Genomic DNA, 22,732 nt, shown 5'->3' on the forward strand with positions numbered 1-22,732 from the left:
GCAAATCCTCCCCACTTCTTCTTGCTCCCCTATCAGATAAATGTGGCCCAAGCAGGACCTTTCAGACAAGGCGAATCGTGCTTCTTCAAACAGGTTTCCAAGTGTGTATCTAGTAAGCTCAGGCAAGTACAGGACTGATCACAGCAGAATTATTTGGTGAACGGCAAACAAACGTATGGGCTGGCCAGGCCCCTGAGTGTCAATGGTTGGTCCTCTGACTTACAAAGGCCATCCGATTCCTTCCACTACTCTCAGTTCAAGATAGAAGGCCTCAGCTAAAGGTTAGTGTTAGAAACAGAGAGGAAACTCAGACATCAAGAAGGAAAAAGCTGGAATTACAAAGAAATCTTCAAGCGCATCAAAGAGGAGGAGATGATCCAACAGAGGACTTTGAATTACAGATAAATAGGATATAACAGGAGAAAAGAAATGTAATAGCACTGAATAAAGCACAATTCTTTGTAAGCAAGCAACCAGCTAAGGCAAGCAGTGCTGTGATTCATGGAAGAATAGTCCAGCACCCATATATAGTAATTTCGAGAGAAAAAAAGGAGAAACCTGACAGTCTAATCAGCCGTATTGGATTGGGATGGTTGCATAGAAATCATTTTAATTAAGTTTCCACAAAGAAGAATTTAGCCTGGACTTCTCATACTAAACCACCTGTAAACTCAAGATAGTACCTACAGACTAGTTGCAAGCGCAAGGAGACCCAGACTCAATGAATGTGGCAATGCTGGAACTCCAGATGCTCATGGATGTACTCTTTCCACTGCTCAGCTGAGATGGGTGTGCTCACATTGGGCCACTCTGTTTGCCAGAAGCAACTGGCAGTCAGGCTTCCCTAAAGCCGATCTTACTGAGCAGGCCACTAAAATGGGCATACTGGGAGGACCCGAACTGATGTTGAGTTATGACTAACACAAAAACAAATGGCACAAACAGAGAGCTTCAGCCAAGCCAATTGATGGCCCTGGGGAGTTCTAATAGTCTGGCCGCTAAATGTGACTAAGTGTCTGTTTCAGGAATGATTTGAACTTTCCTCAATGCCTATAAACTGAACATGTTTTGTATTTTCTCAGAATTTGAGGTTGCTTGATCATCTAACTTTTTTGCAAGTCAGTTCTATGTTTGTATATACAGTTTGGAGTCTACATTTGAGTTTTGTAATTAAGAGGCTTTTAGTTCCTTTTCAACCTTGCCAATGTAGTACCAAATGTATGATTAATTTTATCTCATAGAGCAGTTGTGAAAATGTCCTTTTTTTGTGAGAAGTTGCAGGTGCAATGTATTTCAGTTATAATTATTAGCTCCTGGAAGCACCTGCCTCTAGGCATGAGCACCCATTCATCAAACTGCCATGGGAGAGAAGTGATTTCGTGCATACTTTAAACTCAATGGCTTGAGTGCACCTCCTGTCCCACTCTTTGATTCTCAACAGACTGCTAATTGGTTCTAAGGGAATACAACAAGGGCAAAGAGTGGAAACCACATAAAGTAAACATGATTCTAGGAGCCCTGCTTACTTTGTTTCACCTGATCTTTGTGATGTCTGTGTTAAGTTGTAACAAGGGAATGCCAATGGTACCAAGTGACAAGTCAGGTGTAGGGAAGTCTACCCCTGACTATCATTATTTGAAATCCTTGCTTGTGGAGAATAATGGTCTGTGGTTTGAAAACGACCCAGAACAATTATTTAATAATCCATTACAAAGACTTACAGTTTCATAAATAACCAAACATTCAACAATGAGGTCCACTGATGGTACATGATCACCTCATATTAATTTTTCACATTTTGAAATGAAAACAGACACACTCACGTTTCTAGTGTTGTAGTTGAAGCCTGTTGATGGTGGCATGACTTGCCCAAGGTTATTTATGCTGAATGTGGTTGGATTTGGCTGTGTGATCGTGTACTGTGGAAAGAAGGATGACAACATCAGAATCAGTATAATATCCTTGATAGCAAAGTTCCTTTACAAATGAACACAAAATAAGGAATATCTAACTGCCTGTCTGTCCATCTATGGTCAGTTGTCTGTAAGTCAATTGTTGATCAATTAATCAGACTATCAGTGAATTGATCTGTCAGTCGTTCTGTCTGTAGGCTGATTTGTATGCCAAACAACTGGTCTGTTTGCCGCTTGGTCTGTCTGTCAATTTGTGTATCCATTGATCAGTCTGTCCGTCGATTTATCTATCTATGCGTCTAGCTGGCATTGATAAAGTTATTTGTCTGCATTAATTAGCTACTTGACTTTGCTGCTGTTTTAGGGATGTTTACACCCTTTGGACTTCGGCATGTCAAGTTACGCAGGACTTGTTTTTTACCCAAAAACTAAGCGAAACAAAAGGGGGTGGTGATGGACGGAGCATCAGAACCAATCAAACACTCACACCCAGTCAACAGATCTGGGTTTGATCCATCACCGTTCTTTAGCCCACTCCGCCACCCCAGTTCAGACATGGCCATATGCAAATCAGTCTGACCCTGTGCCTCATGGGAACAGTCCAGCTCGAACTGCCAAGCCATGCCTTCCCTGGACCGGAAACAAGCTTCCTAGGACCGGTTTCTGGCATTTAAGCTGTCTTCAGCCAGGCTTGCTTGAATCCAGTGGCAAAGTGAGCAAGGGACTCACGTCTGAGCATACCCTGCCAAATTATGGTGAACAAAGCGGTACAAAAGGGGGTGGTGATGGACGGAGCATCAGAACCAATCAAACACTCACACCCAGTCAACAGATCTGGGTTTGATCCATCACCGTTCTTTAGCCCACTCCGCCACCCCAGTTCAGACATGGCCATATGCAAATCAGTCTAACCCTGTGCCTCACGGGCACAGTCCAGCGCGAACTGCCAAGCCATGCCTTCCCTGGACCTGACACAAGCTTCCTAGGACCGGTTTTTGGCATTTCAGCCGTCTTCAGCCAGGCTTGCTTGAATCCAGTGGCAAAGTGAGCAAGGAACTCACGTCTGAGCATACCCTGCCAACTTATGGCGAACAAAGCGGTACAAAAGGCGGTGGTGATGGACGGAGCATCAGAACCAATCAAACACTCACATCCAGTCAACAGATCTGGGTTTGATCCATCACCGTTCTTTAGCCCACTCCGCCACCCCAGTTCAGACATGGCCATATACAAAATAGTCTGACCCTGTGCCTCACAGGAACAGTCCAGCCCGAACTGCCAAGCCATGCCTTCCCTGGACCGGAAACAAGCTTCCAAGGACCGGTTTCTGGCATTTCAGCCGTCTTCAGCCAGGCTTGCTTGAATCCAGTGGCAAAGTGAGCAAGGGACTCACGTCTGAGCATACCCTGCCAACTTATGGCGAACAAAGCGGTACAAAAGAGGGTGGTGATGGACGGAGCATCAGAACCAATCAAACACTCACACCCAGTTAACAGATCTGAGTTTGATCCATCACCGTTCTTTAGCCCACTCTGCCACCCCAGTTCAGACATGGCCATATGCAAATCAGTCTGACCCTGTGCCTCATGGGAACAGTCCAGCCCAAACTGCCAAGCCATGCCTTCCCTGGACCGGAAACAAGCTTCCTAGGACCGATTTCTGGCATTTGAGCCGTCTTCAGCCATGCTTGCTCGAATCTAGTGGCAAAGTGCGCAAGGGACTCATGTCTGAGCATACCCTGCCAACTTATGGCGAACGAAACAGTACAAAAGAGGGTGGTGATGGATGGTGCATCAGAACCAATCAAACACTCACACCCAGTCAACAGATCTGGGTTTGATCCATCACCGTTCTTTAGCCCACTCTGCCACCCCAGTTCAGACTTGGTCATATGCAAATCAGTCTGACCCTGTGCCTCATGGGAATAGTCCAGCCCGAACTGCCAAGCCATGCCTTCCCTGGACCGGAAACAAGCTTCCTAGGACCGGTTTCTGGCATTTCAGCCGTCTTCAGCCAGGCTTGCTTGAATCCAGTGGCAAAGTGAGCAAGGGACTCACGTCTGAGCATACCCTGCCAACTTATGGCAAACAAAGCGGTACAAAAGAGGGTGGTGATGGACGGAGCATCAGAACCAATCAAACACTCACACCCAGCCAACAGATCTGGGTTTGATCCATCACCGTTCTTTAGCCCACTCCGCCACCCCAGTTCAGACATGGCCATATGCAAATCAGTCTGACCCTGTGCCTCATGGGAACAGTCCAGCCCGAACTGCCAAGCCATGCCTTCCATGACCGGAAACAAGCTTCCTAGGACCCCCTTTTGTACCGCTTTGTTCGCCATAAGTTGGCAGGGTATGCTCAGACATGAGTCCCTTGCTCACTTTGCCACTGGATTCAAGCAAGCCTGGCTGAAGATGGCTGAAATGCCAGAAGCCGGTACTGGGAAACTTGTTTCCGGTCCAGGGAAGGCATGGCTTGGCAGTTCGGGCTGGACTGTTCCCATGAGGCACAGGGTCAGACTGATTTGCATATGGCCATGTCTGAGCTGGGGTAGCAGAGTGGACTAAAGAACGGTGATGGATCAAACCCAGATCTGTTGACTGGATGTGAGTGTTCTGATGCTCCGTCCTTCACCACCCCCTTTTGTACCATTTTACCCAAAAACTATACATTAATTATTTTTTTTAATGTGCTGTAGAGAATGCCAGATCCTCATAGGGCAGTGTGAGAGATATACTATGCCTGCTCAGGCATGTAACTTCCTTTCAAGTTAAGTATTATCTATCCCAGCTAGCCCCAGTCACCCACAATAGCCCTCACCACCATACATATCATAGGAATATATTTTGCATTGCAGTAGCCTTTCTATTATGCTGACAATGCTATGGACATAATCGATGCACTCTTTTTTGCATTGCCCCTCTGTTATGTCTATAACCCTATAAATGGTAGCCAGCAAGACTATGCTGATACAATGCCCTGCTGGGTTCAGCACTCTTCCCAAGGTTGTAAATATATGTATTAACCGCGCCGTAAATTCTCCCGCAGTGCGGGAGAATTAATGAGTGGGCGGGGCTGCGTCGACCAACAGACGTGTGCAGCACCAGCGAGGTAGTGCTTGCATCGGCCGTTGGCCGACACAAGCACCGAACGGGTTAAAAGCATAATTGTAGGTAAATTTGTTGTGGATCGGGGGCCCTCCAAAAAAAGTCATTTGATTGGTACCTCACTCTCAGGGGTGATTTTAAAAGTCAAACCGTACTAACGAGATAAACAATTCATTGGATTTGAAAGGTTGGATGCTGTTATTTTGTCAACATAGAATACTTGCTCATTGTAGAAACAATGATCAGCCCTAAGGTTTGGCTTGCAATAGCATGCCCATCACATCACGTATTGCCTCATTGGTGGCCATGTCTATTCTGTATGATCATGAGGTGGCTCCTTTCCTGGATTTCAAAAACCCAGCTTAAGTATGAGAAATGCTTTAAGCTCATGAAATGTCAACAGGATCTGGAACTTACGGACGAAATGTGCTTTAAGCTGAGATTTACTCCATTTGTCTGACTTTTTTGCCTATTTGTGGTGGCTCCAGGAATTTATTTTTATTTACTTATTTATTTATTTATACATTTATAGAGCGCTTGGTTACACCGACGGTATGTCCCCGCGCTGAAGAAATCACATGAGAGGGTGGAAGATTGCCTGCAAGTCTGGTTGCTATGTGAGTGTATTGCCAAGTCTATCCTAGCTATGGTTGTACAAATAGCCAGGTCTTTAGTAGCTTGCGAAATCTTCTTTCGCATGGCTCTCTTCTCAATTCTAACGGGAGATTATTCCAACACTTTGCAGCTCGGTATTCAGGTCCAATGACAAAAATCAACAGCCCAAAGTATCATAATTAAACAGGAACACAATTCACAGTCTATCGGACCACTCACTGGTGGTCCCGGGTTATGGGTATTGTTTGTTCCTTCAGCCAAAGAATTATGATCTGCAATTAAGTGAATCCTTTGGCTTAGTTGTAGTCCCTTGTGAATAATAACGAGAACTAAAATTGTTCTGTGGGCCAGTCAAGTTTGATGTCCTGCTTATTGTGGTGCCATCAAAACATGTGGTCCTTTGTTCACTGATGGTTGCTTTAGCTTTAACTAACAATTAGTGCACCAGCTAAATACTTATGTTCAGCTGTTTCTGATTCTTGTTAGTGACACATTTTTTCATCTTTGATTGTGACTTCATATCTAGCTATCTATGGAGATGTCAACATGTGTTTTGTAATAGCACCATCAGGTCAATCTCACTTTTAAACTGCAATTGTTAGAAATAATTCAAAATAATGCAAAAATTGGCATGTTAAACGTTCTCTTATGGAAACCAATCTCCTATCTGAAATAATGATTCCATTGATACCAGTGTTAGTTGGCCAAAGCGCAGCTCATTAGTGTCTTCCAAATGCCTCTGGTTAAACAGTGGGTAATACAATTACTCATTTGAAAAATGCAAACAACAAAAGACTGTGCATAATATACAATGCAGGGAGGTCAGGAGACTGCTACTATACATTTTAAACAATTCTACTTTCAGATCATTTACTTACTTGTGGTTATCCTGAAAAAGGGATAAACCCAATAATTGAAAGGATTGATAGAAAACCACTTCTAGTAATCACTTCTAGACTTGATTCATCTTGTATGCCACTGTAAGATACTGCAACCAGCACGAACCACAATATTACGGCAAGCATTCCTGGATAGGGGCATAAAGTCGTGTAGAACAGCTATCATAAGAGGACTGGATTCCACCGACCCGCAAATGAAGTGTAAACTGATTACATTTTTACGTATTCATGAAGAAGAACTGAAAGCTAAACCTGAGCAATGATAAAACAAGAAGTATATTTCTATAATTACATACATTTTAAGATGTTTTTAGAGAAATTGTACTTTTACGCAATATGCTCTTTTTTAAATAGTGTTTGTAATATTGTTATGGTTTTAATTAACTGAACAATAAATAAATAAATTCAAATTCACTTCTAGAGTGCATACTTAATTGGCTAGAAGAATATGATATGTCCAGGGTCAAAAAGACTTTAGGACCCCTACGTAAAGACCTGAGACTGTGCACAGTGATACTAAATTATGTTGTATTGAAAGAGATCTTGTATCTAGCCCTTTTCTGCCTGCAAAATCATATTTAGTATAAATAGTACTAAACTATGGAACATCCTTTCCCAGAGAGGCACAGACAAGGCTCTGACTCATATCAAGAAATAATTACTTACATTTTTGAGGTGTTAAATTTTGACCTAGATGTGTGCATACAAACTATTTTTCTGTCGCCATGGGTATTTCAGGACTTCATTAATTTTCATTAATGATATTCTCATTGTTTTTTTCTAAGCTCTGGTTAAATCTTCCACAAACCAATCAGGAAAGTATTCCAATTTTATCACAGAAAATGTATTGCTCATGTGAACTACCACTATAGTTTATCTGTTATTTAATCATTTTTTACTATTGTTATGCTAATATTATTTCTGTACAGACAATAAAGACAAAGATATCAATAACAACTTCAAGACTGAAAAGCTGAAATTGATATAGTTAAATGGTTTGACTATCTGGGATAATTTTCACATCTAATAAGAGGAGGGCCGACTGAGATGGGGACAACCATGGCTTCAGACCACCCAACCTCTCAGAAAGAGTTGAGCATATGAGGAGCATATAACTTAGCTTCTCTGCGACATTTATACCTTGAGTGCTGGATCTGGCCCAGTGAGTCAGCTGCCATGCACAATGAAGTTAAATGCAATTGCTCTTTTGTTTCCCTTAATGGAAAGAGTAGGCATCCCTGATGTTTGTAAAATGTTTATTATTAATATCACCTGGGTTTTGGATAACCCATATGTTAGAAATTGGGCTTCTGCTTGGCAGAGGTATGCACCCTGTCCAAGCAGGAACCACAATCAATCCTAGTCAGGGTAAGTCAGATTCACACCCTAAATTACCCTGTGCTCACTCTCTGATAGCTTGGCAAAGAGCAGTCAGGCTTAACTTAAAGGGCAATGTGTAAATTATTTGTGCAAAACTTAAAACATTAAAACAGTGAAAACACCATACAAAAAGATACCACACCTGGTTAGAAACATAGAGCTTAATTTATTTAACAAAACAAGATGAGAATGAGAAATATCCAATAAGCAAAACCGGATTTATGAATTTTTAAACAGTATCTTGAAATATAGTGCGTAAAATCATAAATTAGGGCTATCTGGTCGCGCTTGAACGGGACAAATCCAAACATTCAGGCTGACCACAATGGTGTGCATGGCTGATACAGGGACTAACCTTGGCCTGCTGAGAACAGTACCTTGGTTTGGGATTGCATAGAGGGAGAGATTCAAGGAGCAGTCAGGCAATGCGTCAGCATTGATACTTAGGATGTAGGCGATGAGTCGGTTCCGAGCCACGCAAGTCGGGAATGCATCATTGTCTAACCCCTTTGATGTAAGTGATGCATCATCGTAGATCCGCACAACCGACGATGCGATGCCCTTGATCCTGGAAGCAGCAGTGATGTGCCGGCATTGAGTGTGGGTTTTTGCAGTTGCAGCACTTTATACCCACCTCCAAGGGCTCAGTACTGGATTGGCACCACTTGGCAGGGCAAGACTCTCAGGTAGCAGGGTCCAGGTGATGTTGGTTAATGAAGTGAAGTCTTTGATGTTCCTGAGACTCTCAATCGGAGTAAGACGAGTTCTTGGAGCAACTTTGGGTTGAAGTGATGCAGGTCCAGTACTTCTCACCCAGGCAAGGAGAGCCACAGGCAGTTCAGCACAACAGAAAAGCAGTTCTTCCACAGCTGCCGTCCAGCAAAGTGGCAGTCCTTCAGCAGCACAGCAGTCCTTCTTCATGACACAGTGCCCACATATCCAGGAGTGTACTGAAGGGTAGGGTCAGAAGTCCAGTTCTTATACCCAGTGGTACCTTTGAAGTGGAGGAGACTTCAAAGAGAGGCCTTTGAAGTGCACAGAGTCACTTCCCTTCCTGCCCTGGCACCAGGCTCACTACAAGAGGTTAAGCAGTCCTTTGTGTGGGGAAAGGACACAGCCTATCCATGTGTAAGTATAAGGCTGTGCCCAGCTCCCCCTCCCATCCTGCCCAGGATGGCCCATCAAGATGTGGATGGCCCATCAGTCACAACTAAGATCCCTTTGTATGTGGATGTCTGGAGGGAATGCATTAAGCTCAGCTGTCACCCACCCCAGACGTGTATTGGAGAAAGCAGGCACACAGGGCTTAAGAGCAGAAAAATGCAAACTTTCTAAAAATTGCATTTATAAAGTAGTAATAATAAATCCAACTTTACCATTAAAGAAGATTTTATAACAAGTCTATAGGTATCAAACATGAAAGATGCACTCCCTCTCAATCAGTAATTACAGATTATTAGATGTAATTAGAAATCCCTACTGTTAACCTATGGGCGGGGGAGGCCTCACAGTAGTAAAAAATGAATGTGGAAGTTTTTCACTTCCAGGACATGTAAAACTTAAAAGTACATGTCCTACCTTTGAATCATACAGCACCCTGTCCTATGGTGTGCCTAGGGCCATAGGGGTGACTTATATGTAATAAAAGAAGAGTTTAAGGTTTGTCAAGGGGTTTTAAATGCCAAGCTGACATGGCAGTGTACACTGTACATACAGGCTCTGCAGTGGCAGGCCTGAGACATGTCTAAAGGGCTACTTAAGTGGGTGTCACAAAGAGTGCTGCAGGCCACAAGTAGCATTTAATTTACAGGCACATGCAGTGTACTTTACTAATTATTATATTTATTTATAAGTTTCCCAAAAAATATAACATACATGAAGTGTGTAGTATACAGATGGGCACAAGCGTAGGAGCACCTTAAAAACAGTGTGACATCATAAGCCAAAGGCTAGCAGAATAAAATAGGTGCATCAGAATACGATACTTATCATGATAAACATGCGACAGGTATAGAAGCATTACATCAAATAAAAGGTTGTTTGGCAGAATTTCCGTAACAAGTCCCCTAAGTGGAGCGTAAAGAGGGACGATTAAGAGCAGGCCCCATCAATATGCAAACATATTAACATTCTCTCGCTGTGATACACTTTCTTGCTTGAGAATTTCTTCTATTGACTCCACATTGTTCTCTTTGTATTTGTATCATTGCACATCTTTCTTTCTTGATGTGTGATATGTTTAACACTGATTAGATGGAGATACCACATGACCCGTGTCAAATTTCAGTTTCTTCTAGTTTTTTCTTTCCTATAAAACATTGGATCCCACTAACCATGTTGTCTCTATGGAACCCTCCAGTATGATTTGTCACAGTCGTTCAATCATAGCTGAAAGGGGGTTGGGTAGGAGCTATGCTTTACAGGGTGCAGTGGTATACAGTATTAGGAATTGGATAATTGCATAGTTGCAAATCGGTTGGTGTATACAATGAGACACAATTAGGCATCTTTGCAACAGATAGCTACAAGTGAATGAAAACAGTTCAGGAGTTGTAACTCAGACAAATTGGAATTAGGTCAGAATACAGGATTCAACTCTATTTCAGCATTTATCAACTCTATCTCCTGTATTGGATTAAAAATGAAATGTTTGTGTAGAAAGACATGGCTTCTAGTGTTTTCTGAGGAGTTCATCTTTCCTAAGGCAGGGTTGTGATGGTCCCAGAGCTTAGGAACTTTTATTTATATGGTTATATCCCATTGTATCAGCCCATTAAACTTCAGTTTCATGATTGTATGCACATGCTCGATTTGGGTTTTCTAGTCAACCCTCAGTGCTGAACCATCATTTGCTGGTAGGCCATTTGTCAAATCAAAAATACCTTGAACATTCTGCAGAATATCTTGAACTTCATCCTGATCTCCACCGGGAACCTTAATGTACTCTTGGTACTTCATTCCTAAATCCAGTCTGACTAACAGGCGCTACACTTATTGAACACCATGATGAAGTTGATCGTGGATCCCAGAGGAATCTATGTTACAATAGTCCAGCTATGCCATGACTATAGATTGGGTCAGCTCATATTAGGGATTAGTTTATAAGAATAGTGTAGTCTTTCAGATAGTATAAAACTGGAAATTGGTACATTCACAGTTGGGTTTATGTAGGGTAAAGAAAATCTAAAATGAAAATGACACCCAAACTCTTTACTTTATATGTGAGAGATCAGAAAAATGTAAAGGTTACAAGGCAAAGAAATGGTTCCAATCTGTTAATTGTGCTGCCCTTCACCACAATTTCCATCTTGGTGCTGTTAAAACAGCAGTCTTTTTTTCATTATGTCAGTGAAAGACATTATCCACCCAATTAGTGATGTTAGTTGGGTGGCAACGTTCACAGTAGAAAGATGGATCTGAGTATTGTTTGTATATGAGGGATTCCAACTGGTATGACTCAAACACCTATGTTAGTATGATGCAATAAATATTGAACATGCATGGTGATAGTAATTAGGCTCGAGATCCATCATAACATCTTTTTCATGCCAGATTTTGGAAACAATCCTGATTTGTTGGGTATAGTATCACTAGATTGCTGTGCATTCTTTGAGTGCCCAATTCACCACATGAAGGTGTAGCATTGTCTACAGTTTCAGTGGCTGCAGAGAGGTCAACGAGAATAATAATGAAGTTGTTGGACATATTTTGAAGGGGTATAACAGGGTTAAATATGTTATTCGGCAGGTACTTTGGTGTCTGTGGTGACTTTCACCAGTAGGGTGTGACGTTTCCATGATTAAAGAATTTAGGGATTGCACTCTTACTGAAAGATAAGTCCTTCATCATCATAATGACAGTAATGAGTGATGTAAATAATTTCTTAGATCTTATTTGCTTTCTTAATAATTTAGCTTAATTCAATTGAATAACAAGACTGACAGCTCCTATTAACACTTTGTAAACATAGTGCTATGGTCTAGGTTAACAGTTTCAAACCTTAAGTTCCAATTGCATTTACTTTACAACATTAAGTGAGAAACATAAAGTACGATATTGTTAGCTCTCATTATTTTCCCTTTATTTAGATCGATAAAGTTTGAAAAATAAAGATTAAAAAAGCTTTTTGTTACAGTTTGGTTTTCGACTTAATATTTCAAACAAAAGGATTTGAATTATTTCAATTGATTTGCCAAACAGCACATTCCTGTGATAGAGCGCCATGTTATTCGAAAAATTATAGGGGTGCATCATAATCACAGGTAGTCCGCACCCACATATCTAGAGAAATGTCTTAATGTGTGGTCATTAGAAATGTAGTACTAAAGTACCATACATTAGTGCGAATAGGAATGAAATCATGTCATTTATGAAGATCAATGTAGTGTTTAATCGAAAATGTATTTTAGATGATGCATATTGAATGAGTTCACGTATAATGTGATGCATTAGGTTTAACCATGCCCCATATTAAAGTCTGCACGTGTAGTTTTGTTTATTCATGTATGAAGTATAGTGGAATCAATGCTTATAGTGTGATCTCAGAATTGAGTGTTTAAATGTGTAAAGGCCTGATCGCATATACGTTTAAGAGAAAGGCCTATGTGTTCCTTATGTTAGCTGAATATTGTAGACCGAAGAGTGTTCCCTTGGGAAGGCTCTCAGTCAGAAGCAGTTAGCAAATTCTGCAAGTGGAAAGTTTTTCGATTATACATTTCTGTTGCAGGTGCTAGGACACATAGCTCGTTAGGAAGACTAACCCTTTGTTTTAGGAGTTAGGATGGAAGGAGAAGTGAACATGGGAGTACTCTGGAATGCAGATATAATACTTTCAGCGAAGAAGGTGCCTGGGACCCAAGGTCACTCCAACGGTCTCTGGATGAAGTAAGAGTTTTGATGGAAAAATACCGAAGGAAGACCTGACTGAAGAGGTGTGACGAGGGCGTGTTCTACTGTTTTGTGATTTTGTATTAGAGACAGTGCCCCGAGGGTGAAGCAGTTGAGGATTGGATGGGAAACTAGAAGGAGCATCTCAGAACGAGCTCTATAGCTTTGGCTATTGATATGAGCAAAGTGAGTGTACTTCTAAGGAAGTCTCCACTACTGACACCTTTTCTCTCTTGCCTGGGAATAATCCTAAGTAGGGATGTCACCTTAGAGATAGTGTAGGGATAGACTAATTGCTTTTTCTTTTTAGGTTAATGAAGTCTAACATAGAGATTGGAGCAGTTATTGGTTGCCTGATGCCTTTGGAGTTAACTATTCTTCTTATTCTGAGTCAGATGAGACTCCTGCGTAGGATGTTCTTTGTATTAGTGCCCATTTATTTTCTTAACCTCGTGAAGAGGTGCTTGTATGTGCAACTATTTTTGGCTTTGCAATAAACCCCTACATTTGGAATTCGGAGTCAGTGATCTTTGGAGTATAAAATTGAAGTTTAATTGGCTATATAGAGAAATGAGATATTCTTCCCTTCACACTATTCAGCAGGTAAAAAGGTTCAGTAGACCTGAGGATTCTTGGAGATGGTAAAGTATGATAAGTTAAGAATCCAGCTTCATCACCTGTAAAATTAATTTGTTTACGAAAGAGTTGTCATATCATAAATAGAGGTGTATTAATGCCATAACAAAAGGTTTTTAGTATTTGAAGAAAGGTCTTGTGAGGTTTCATAAGTTCATACTGAGAAAGTGCATTCACCTGCATATGTGCCATCATGCTTACATGCTAATTAAGAAAATGCAGATGCTGCTGTGTGCTTTAATGTGCATTTAATTAATCAATTGAGATTTGGTTTTTCAACCTGATGGATGACCACTAAAGCTTTAGTATTATTGCACACTTACACACATTTTAAATGAATTCTCGTTTTGATATTACATGTTGTACACTGCACATTTCTGCCGAACTATTCTACCAAGGTGTATCCTCATTCTGAAGTTGGCACAACAACACAAGGATTTTAGAAAATAGTAGTCCGCTCTTGTTCATGTTGGTTGTATCAGTTTGCGAAGGTTTTATCAAATTCTTCCAATTAGAAAATCCTGGCATCTGTATGCATCTGCCCTGTGGCAACAACGTCTGTATTTCCCTGCCACTCTCAGTGCCTCTTTTCTTGCAGATGGTTTACCCCTGAATAACATGAGAGCCAATGGCTGGTCATCTGGTCCACATGCCAGCTCCCCCTGCTGCTGACTATCTCTGCCTGTCTGTGTTTGGTTGTGCCTGTTGTCAGCTTGATCTGCCTATTCTTGCCTTGTTTAATGCTTGTTGGCCAGATTTGTTTCATTTTATCCCCCTGTTCACCATGTGTCTACTTCTGTTTGTTGGCCTGATTTGTTCATTTTTTACTATTGCTGTCGCTTACCTACTTTTTTCTTCTTTTTCTCTTGTGGTTTTATTTGTTAATTTTTGCTTGTATTTACTGTTTGCCTGTTTCTCTGCTTTTGCTTCCCCCTCCCTGCACCATATTTCCTGCTTCACAGCTCCTTCCTGCCGTTTTCCCTCCCGCTTCCCGCCTGCCCCACCCTCTGCCCAGCGCCCCTTCCTACTCTCACAACTTACTTAATGGAGGCCGCAGTTCAACCTTGCAGCAGAAGCACAATCAGCGCACCGATGGCTCACATAAAGCAAGCCTATTTGCTCCCATCCACGTCTGGACTGCGCACAGCACCAGGAACGCTTGCTCTCCTACTACCCGAAGATACACCGCCACTGAGCTCTGAACCCTGGACATCCGATGCCGCAACAACAACTAATGCCTCTCCTCAATCTATGATTGGACCGTTCTCCTGCCGGCAATGACTCTTCTCCTGCAACACTGAAGCACACACACGAATGTCAACCACCACCACCACGACAACCACTATAGCGCCAGACCAACTCCACTGCCTCCTGCTCAACGCCCAATGACTCTGTAAGCGCGCCACTGATATGTGGGACATCATCACCTCCCTCCCCCCAGGCGTCATCTTCCTCTTTGAGACCTGGCTTTACCCTGCTTCCGCACCCGACATTGCTTCAGCAACACCTGACGGTTACAAGATAGCACACCGGGACCGCATCAGGAAACATGGAGGTGGAATTGCCATCATCCACAAAGAAAACATTAACTGCACCACCACTGCAGAAGACACTACCTCGATCATGGAACACCTCAACTTCCAGCTCTGCAGCCACAGCAAAACCACCATCAGAGGCACCCTCACCTGCAGACCTCCCGGACCTTACCCAAGTGTCTGCAATGCCATCCCTGAATTCATCACCCCACTCTCCATTGACTCCAAACACTACATCTTCCTCTGAGACCTCAACAGTCCCCTGAAGACCGTAAAAACACAAACATCGCCAATCTCATCGAAAGCATGAACAACATTGGCCTCACCCAACTAGTCACCAACCCCACACAGCACGCAGGACACACACTTGACCCCATTTTTTTGGCCCATGAAAGAGTCAAGTGCAGCCATGTCACCGAGCTCACCTGGACACACCATGCCATCGCCAAGCCAAGCCTGCCAACACCTCACACCGCATCTGGAACAAGGTTTCAGAGAGCCAGTGGACCGACGCCCTCAACACACTCCACCCTGACAATGCAAACAACCTAGAACAAGCTGTCAAACACTTCTGACCCAAGCGATTGACCAAGCCACCTACAAGACTTCCTTCAACCGATACCACTAGCTTCTGAAAATGGCCAAAAGAAGCTCCCTAGCTGACCACATAGACGCAAGTGCTAACCACAGCAAAGAACTCTTCAACATCGTCCAAGAGTTTTCCAACCTGCAGCCACAGATTACATCATCACCCCTTCCCAGAGCTCTGCATCACCCTGACAGACTTCCTCCATGACAAGATCTCCCCATCTACAAGAACTTCGAATCCCAACCCACTGCCACCGCCACCCTCAGCCACCTCTCATCACGAGTGATAAACCCTGACCACATGTTCACCACCAGGGACCAGCTCACTACACAACACACCACAGTCATCATGAAATCCATCCACTCTGGAGCCCAATGGACACCTTTTTCACCACATGTTCAACCTTGAGCGCAAGATAATTAGCAAGGAGTTCACCTCCATCCTCAAGGCATCCATCTCCTCACCCACCTTCCTCTGATGACTGGAAATACTCAAAAGTTAAACCTCTTTTCAAGAAACTCTCCGCTGACCCCAGCAAACTCAAGAACTACCATCCCATCTCTCTGCTCCTCTACCCACCAAAGTCATCAAGAAAGCCATCAGCTGCCAAATCACGGAATACCTAGAGAACAACAATATTCTACACTTCTTCCAATCTGGATTCTGCACCAACCACAGAACCGAAACTGCCCTGCTCACTACCACTGACAACATCAGAACCCTCCTGGACCTGGGAGAAACAGCTGCTTCGATCCTCCTTGACCTCTCAGCAGTGTTCGACAAAGTATCCCTTCAAGAAGCTCCAACAGATTGGAATCCAAGGATACGCCTTCAAATGGATAGCCTACTTCCTCACTGGAAGAACCCACAGAATCCTCCAGCCACCTTTTTCCTCGGAAGCCAAGAACCTCACCTGGGGTGTTCGTCAAGGCTCACCACTCAGCCCCACTCTGTTCAACACCTACATGACCCCCTTTGTCAACATCGTCAGAACCCACTGACTAAACATCATAGCCTACACAGACGATGCCCAGCACATCCCCTCGCTATCTGAAGACCCTTCCACCTCAAAGATCAATTTCCAAAGGTGCATGACGAGCGTCGCCAATTGGACGAAGCACAACTGTCTAAAACTCAACACGGACAAAATAGAGGTACTGGTCTTCAGCAACATCACCCGGTGGAATGATTCTTGGTGGCCTCCCGTACTTGGGCCCTCTCCCACGCCGACAGACCACGCCCACAACCCTGGCATTATATTGGACAACAAGCTCACCATGAAGACTCAGATCAAAGCGGTCTCCACTGCCTGCTTCCTCACTCTTCGCATTCTCCGTAAGATCTTTAAATGACTCCCCGTCAACTCCAGACGAACTGTCACACAAGCCATAATCACCAGCCGCCTGGACTATGGAAACGTTCTATACACAGGAATCACCACAAACCTCTTAAAGAGAATGCAGACCACTTTCACCAGCCCTCCAGACTCCTGCGCTCTGCCTTTCTCTCCCTCACAAACCCCTCCTGCATCCAAGGAAGCAACAACGGAGGACGCTCCTTCTCCCACCTCGCTGCAAAGTCCTAGAACAACCTCCCCCTGCATCTCAGGACCTCAACCTCTCTTCAGGAATTCAGGAAGGGAGTCAAGACCTGGATGGCCCCTGGATGTAGCATAGCTCTCATTGCCTGGATAGCCTCGCGGGTGATTAGCTGCTCTTTACGAATCCTGATTGATTGATTGATCTGTCCAGCAAATAGATACGTCTTTTTTGGGGTAAGTGTATGGGCTAGATGGCTATTGGTCAGATCTGGTTTTATAGATGGGGAATTCAAAGGCAAGTTTCTGAAAGTAGCAGCACCCTTATCTTTCCTAAGCTCGTCATCCACCTCCTATTTTCCTGCTAGAAGGTCTCATCTTATGGAAAAAATAGCCAGTTTCATAGAGAAACTATTGCTGCCTCTACAGAAATATCTAAGTGTGGCAGCCTGTCCACAGCCAGAATGTTACAGGATCTAAATCCATCACACTGTTGAAGGCAATTCTGTCATCAAATCTCTAATTCAACCTGCAAGATTCTTGGCAAGATGGTAAACACATGCATACAAAGGGTGAACCTTTAATAAATCGATATGAAAGAAGCACTGTGAGTAGGCGTAGGATAACATTTCAAATAATGAAGGAAATACTTGACCGGGTGAAGAACTGACTGGTGTAGATGACACTAATAAAGCCTTTGACTCCACTGGGTGAGATGCCTCATTTAACAATTTAGAACCAATTAATTTCATTGAAGGCATACTGAGGTGGATGAGACTGTTTTATATAGAGGGGCTGGCCAAAATACGCATGGAGAAGGTCATATCAGATTCCTTTCTGCTGGAGAGGGTAATACAAAAGGGATGGTTAGGGTGGACAGAGATCGATAAATGCTGACACTCTTATGTGGTGGGATACTAGTCGTCTCCATTGCTTCAAAGATAGTTTTTGCAAGTTCACTTGTTCACTGATTGTTGGAGGGTGGTATGGTTCTGTAGTGCACTTGGGTCACATCTCTCTTCCGGGGTGGTTTAAGAAGAGTGGAGACGAAGAGGATGTTTTCATAGTGTAATTGTGTCTTTGTTTGGTAGAGACTGATTGTGAAGTTTTGCTGAGAATGGGAGCCTCACTCCTGATGGGTGCTCGCCTTATAAATTGTGTTTGGTTTATGGTTGTCAGCAATACCTGTAGAAGTCCACTGAGTCCACATCTGCTCATCAAACTGCCATTTATGTGCATGCCTCTATATGCAATGACGAAATGAAATGTACTAATAACTCTAATGGCAAATAATGAACATGAACCTGGCGTGTCGCTCCACTACTCATATTGTCAAACCAAATCACATCTTTACTGACGGTTATTAAAAACTATCTCAGTATTACACTAAAACACACACAATTATCACAGCATTAAAAGTTAGTATTTCCAGAGGCAACTCAGACCAATCTTTAAAACAAATATGCACATTTCAATGAACAGAAATTAACACTTAGGCTTCAAGTGTCTGCAAGTTGGTCCTCTCCTTTAAAAAAAACTTTATACAAAGTTTGAGGGCAGCAGCTGATCTTTAAAAACTTCAAGTGTGAAATAAGTAGTTGTGCTCGATGGCACCTTTTATAAAGAATCTAAAACAGTATAGAACCAAGAGCTGGTGAAATAAACAATAAAAAACATAGCTTACTCCTCTCAAAAGCACTCGGGCTACACTGAGGAATTTTTCCAAATTCTATGTTAACCGAAATTCCTTTACACATACGGAAGACACATTGTTATACAATTTGCTGCTGACAGTGTCCACTGCTACTTTGCTCAGTGTCCCTCTTTTAGAGTGACACCTTTGGTATGGTGATGGGTTCCTTTTCCGAGCAATTTGGTTTATTAGAATGCAGCCAATCCACCTTTCAATCGTTGGTCCCCAGGTGTTCGGACAGATGTATGCCAAAATATCAAAGTCAAAAATATCAACCTGCAAAAATACATAGCGTGCTGAACATTGACAAGTCCAATATAGTCAGGTTAAGTATATATAGGTATAGGTTTACTATTCCGAACTCCAAATCAATGTTCCTTTTGTGTGTGATATCTTAAAGGTATATATATATATATATATATATATATATATATATATATATATATATATATATATATATATTCCGTTCAGCAGTTCGGGCTGTAGCTGCGATTAAAGGTTCCTATGGAAAATTGCATGGGGAAAACATGTTTGGGACCCCCCTTTTTTCTCGGCCCCCACTTGACGAATCACCCCGAGACTTTCAGGATAGAAGCGGAACGGAGCGCCCCACCAGTTTTGAAAATTTCGCGAAGATTCGTCTACCGGCACCAAAGTTATTCCAAATAGAATGTTGCGGATTTCCTACGGATAATAGGTCCTAACTATAACTACCTACTGGCGACCGCCAGTAGGTAATATATATATATATATATATTTTACCCCTTCCGGTGGAGGGCGCACTCGGGATCGCTCCTCATTACAGGTAGGTGTAGCAGCCACATCCTCGTTATTTTGGCCAACGCGTTTCGGGCAGAGACGCCCTTCTTCTTGGGCCATAGCTGAAGATGACGACAAAAGAGCACTGTCAGTACAAATCCCTCTTTTATTTCTATAATCAGCATGTTAATCATCACCCAATGTATTCTGGGACTGGTAGTGCAAAATGTCTAACCCATGTGGGCGTCGTCAAAGTCACTTCTTAAACAATCAAAATGGGATAAAAGGTGCTGTCCACCTCACTGTACAATATATTTGGCATCTCCCACTCCACTCAAACTGTACAATCCAAACAGCAAGCAGACCCGCGTGGCTCCGGGGGTGGAACTCCAATGTAGCAGCGGCCACACAGGAAATGCCTCTTCCGTGTAGCTGACCAATTCAAACAGCACACGGACCCACGAGGCACAGGCGGTGGTGCACCTCCATGACCAAGGGCTGGTCACTAATTTGTTTTCAAAAGTTACCCCTTCCGGTGGAGGGCGCACTTGGGATCGCTCCTCATTACAGGTAGGTGTAGCAGCCACATCCTCGTTATTTTGGCCAACGCGTTTCGGGCAGAGACGCCCTTCTTCTTGGGCCATAGCTGAAGATGACGACAAAAGAGCACTGTCAGTACAAATCCCTCTTTTATTTCTATAATCAGCATGTTAATCATCACCCAATGTATTCTGGGACTGGTAGTGCAAAATGTCTAACCCATGTGGGCGTCGTCAAAGTCACTTCTTAAACAATCAAAATGGGATAAAAGGTGCTGTCCACCTCACTGTACAATATATTTGGCATCTCCCACTCCACTCAAACTGTACAATCCAAACAGCAAGCAGACCCGCGTGGCTCCGGGGGTGGAACTCCAATGTAGCAGCGGCCACACAGGAAATGCCTCTTCCGTGTAGCTGACCAATTCAAACAGCACACGGACCCACGAGGCACAGGCGGTGGTGCACCTCCGTGACCAAGGGCTGGTCACTAATTTGTTTTCAAAAGTTACCCCTTCCGGTGGAGGGCGCACTCGGGATCGCTCCTCATTACAGGTAGGTGTAGCAGCCACATCCTCGTTATTTTGGCCAACGCGTTTCGGGCAGAGACGCCCTTCTTCTTGGGCCATAGCTGAAGATGACGACAAAAGAGCACTGTCAGTACAAATCCCTCTTTTATTTCTATAATCAGCATGTTAATCATCACCCAATATATTCTGGGACTGGTAGTGCAAAATGTCTAACCCATGTGGGCGTCGTCAAAGTCACTTCTTAAACAATCAAAATGGGATAAAAGGTGCTGTCCACCTCACTGTACAATATATTTGGCATCTCCCGCTCCACTCAAACTGTACAATCCAAACAGCAAGCAGACCCGCGTGGCTCCGGGGGTGGAACTCCAATGTAGCAGCGGCCACACATGAAATGCCTCTTCCGTGTAGCTGACCAATTCAAACAGCACACGGACCCACGAGGCACAGGCGGTGGTGCACCTCCGTGACCAAGGGCTGGTCACTAATTTGTTTTCAAAAGTTATCCCTTCCGGTGGAGGGCGCACTCGGGATCGCTCCTCATTACAGGTAGGTGTAGCAGCCACATCCTCGTTATTTTGGCCAACGCGTTTCGGGCAGAGACGCCCTTCTTCTTGGGCCATAGCTGAAGATGACGACAAAAGAGCACTGTCAGTACAAATCCCTCTTTTATTTCTATAATCAGCATGTTAATCATCACCCAATGTATTCTGGGACTGGTAGTGCAAAATGTCTAACCCATGTGGGCGTCGTCAAAGTCACTTCTTAAACAATCAAAATGGGATAAAAGGTGCTGTCCACCTCACTCTACAATATATTTGGCATCTCCCGCTCCACTCAAACTGTACAATCCAAACAGCAAGCAGACCCGCGTGGCTCCGGGGGTGGAACTCCAATGTAGCAGCGGCCACACAGGAAATGCCTCTTCCGTGTAGCTGACCAATTCAAACAGCACACGGACCCACGAGGCACAGGCGGTGGTGCACCTCCGTGACCAAGGGCTGGTCACTAATTTGTTTTCAAAAGTTACCCCTTCCGGTGGAGGGCGCACTCGGGATCGCTCCTCATTACAGGTAGGTGTAGCAGCCACATCCTCGTTATTTTGGCCAATGCGTTTCGGGCAGAGACGCCCTTCTTCTTGGGCCATAGCTGAAGATAGCGACAAAAGAGCACTGTCAGTACAAATCCCTCTTTTATTTCTATAATCAGCATGTTAATCATCACCCAATGTATTCTGGGACTGGTAGTGCAAAATGTCTAACCCATGTGGGCGTCGTCAAAGTCACTTCTTAAACAATCAAAATGGGATAAAAGGTGCTGTCCACCTCACTGTACAATATATTTGGCATCTCCCGCTCCACTCAAACTGTACAATCCAAACAGCAAGCAGACCCGCGTGGCTCCGGGGGTGGAACTCCAATGTAGCAGCGGCCACACAGGAAATGCCTCTTCGTGTAGCTGACCAATTCAAACAGCACACGGACCCACGAGGCACAGGCGGTGGTGCACCTCCGTGATCAAGGGCTGGTCACTAATTTGTTTTCAAAAGTTACCCCTTCCGGTGGAGGGCGCACTCGGGATCGCTCCTCATTACAGGTAGGTGTAGCAGCCACATCCTCGTTATTTTGGCCAACGCGTTTCGGGCAGAGACGCCCTTCTTCTTGGGCCATAGCTGAAGATGACGACAAAAGAGCACTGTCAGTACAAATCCCTCTTTTATTTCTATAATCAGCATGTTAATCATCACCCAATGTATTCTGGGACTGGTAGTGCAAAATGTCTAACCCATGTGGGCGTCGTCAAAGTCACTTCTTAAACAATCAAAATGGGATAAAAGGTGCTGTACATCTCACTGTACAATATATTTGGCATCTCCCGCTCCACTCAAACTGTACAATCCAAACAGCAAGCAGACCCGCGTGGCTCCGGGGGTGGAACTCCAATGTAGCAGCGGCCACACAGGAAATGCCTCTTCCGTGTAGCTGACCAATTCAAACAGCACACGGACCCACGAGGCACAGGCGGTGGTGCGCCTCCGTGACCAAGGGCTGGTCACTAATTTGTTTTCAAAAGTTACCCCTTCCGGTGGAGGGCGCACTCGGGATCACTCC

The 22,732-nt window shown here is 43.7% G+C and overlaps 1 protein-coding gene across 2 annotated transcripts in view; it reads right to left on the bottom strand.

The window, feature by feature from the left end:
* Positions 1 to 22,732, bottom strand: part of CDHR4 (cadherin related family member 4) — a 392,851-nt gene that overhangs the window by 308,497 nt on the left and 61,622 nt on the right. For both annotated transcript variants that reach the window (XM_085625056.1, XM_085625057.1), the window contains exon 5: positions 1,824 to 1,919. In XM_085625056.1, coding sequence (XP_085481182.1) covers positions 1,824 to 1,919 — 96 coding nt within the window. The remainder of the gene's footprint in view (positions 1 to 1,823; positions 1,920 to 22,732) is intronic.

Source organism: Triturus cristatus, chromosome 9 (genome assembly GCF_964204655.1).
Source record: "Triturus cristatus chromosome 9, aTriCri1.1, whole genome shotgun sequence".
In the NCBI taxonomy this organism is placed as follows: domain Eukaryota; kingdom Metazoa; phylum Chordata; class Amphibia; order Caudata; family Salamandridae; genus Triturus; species Triturus cristatus.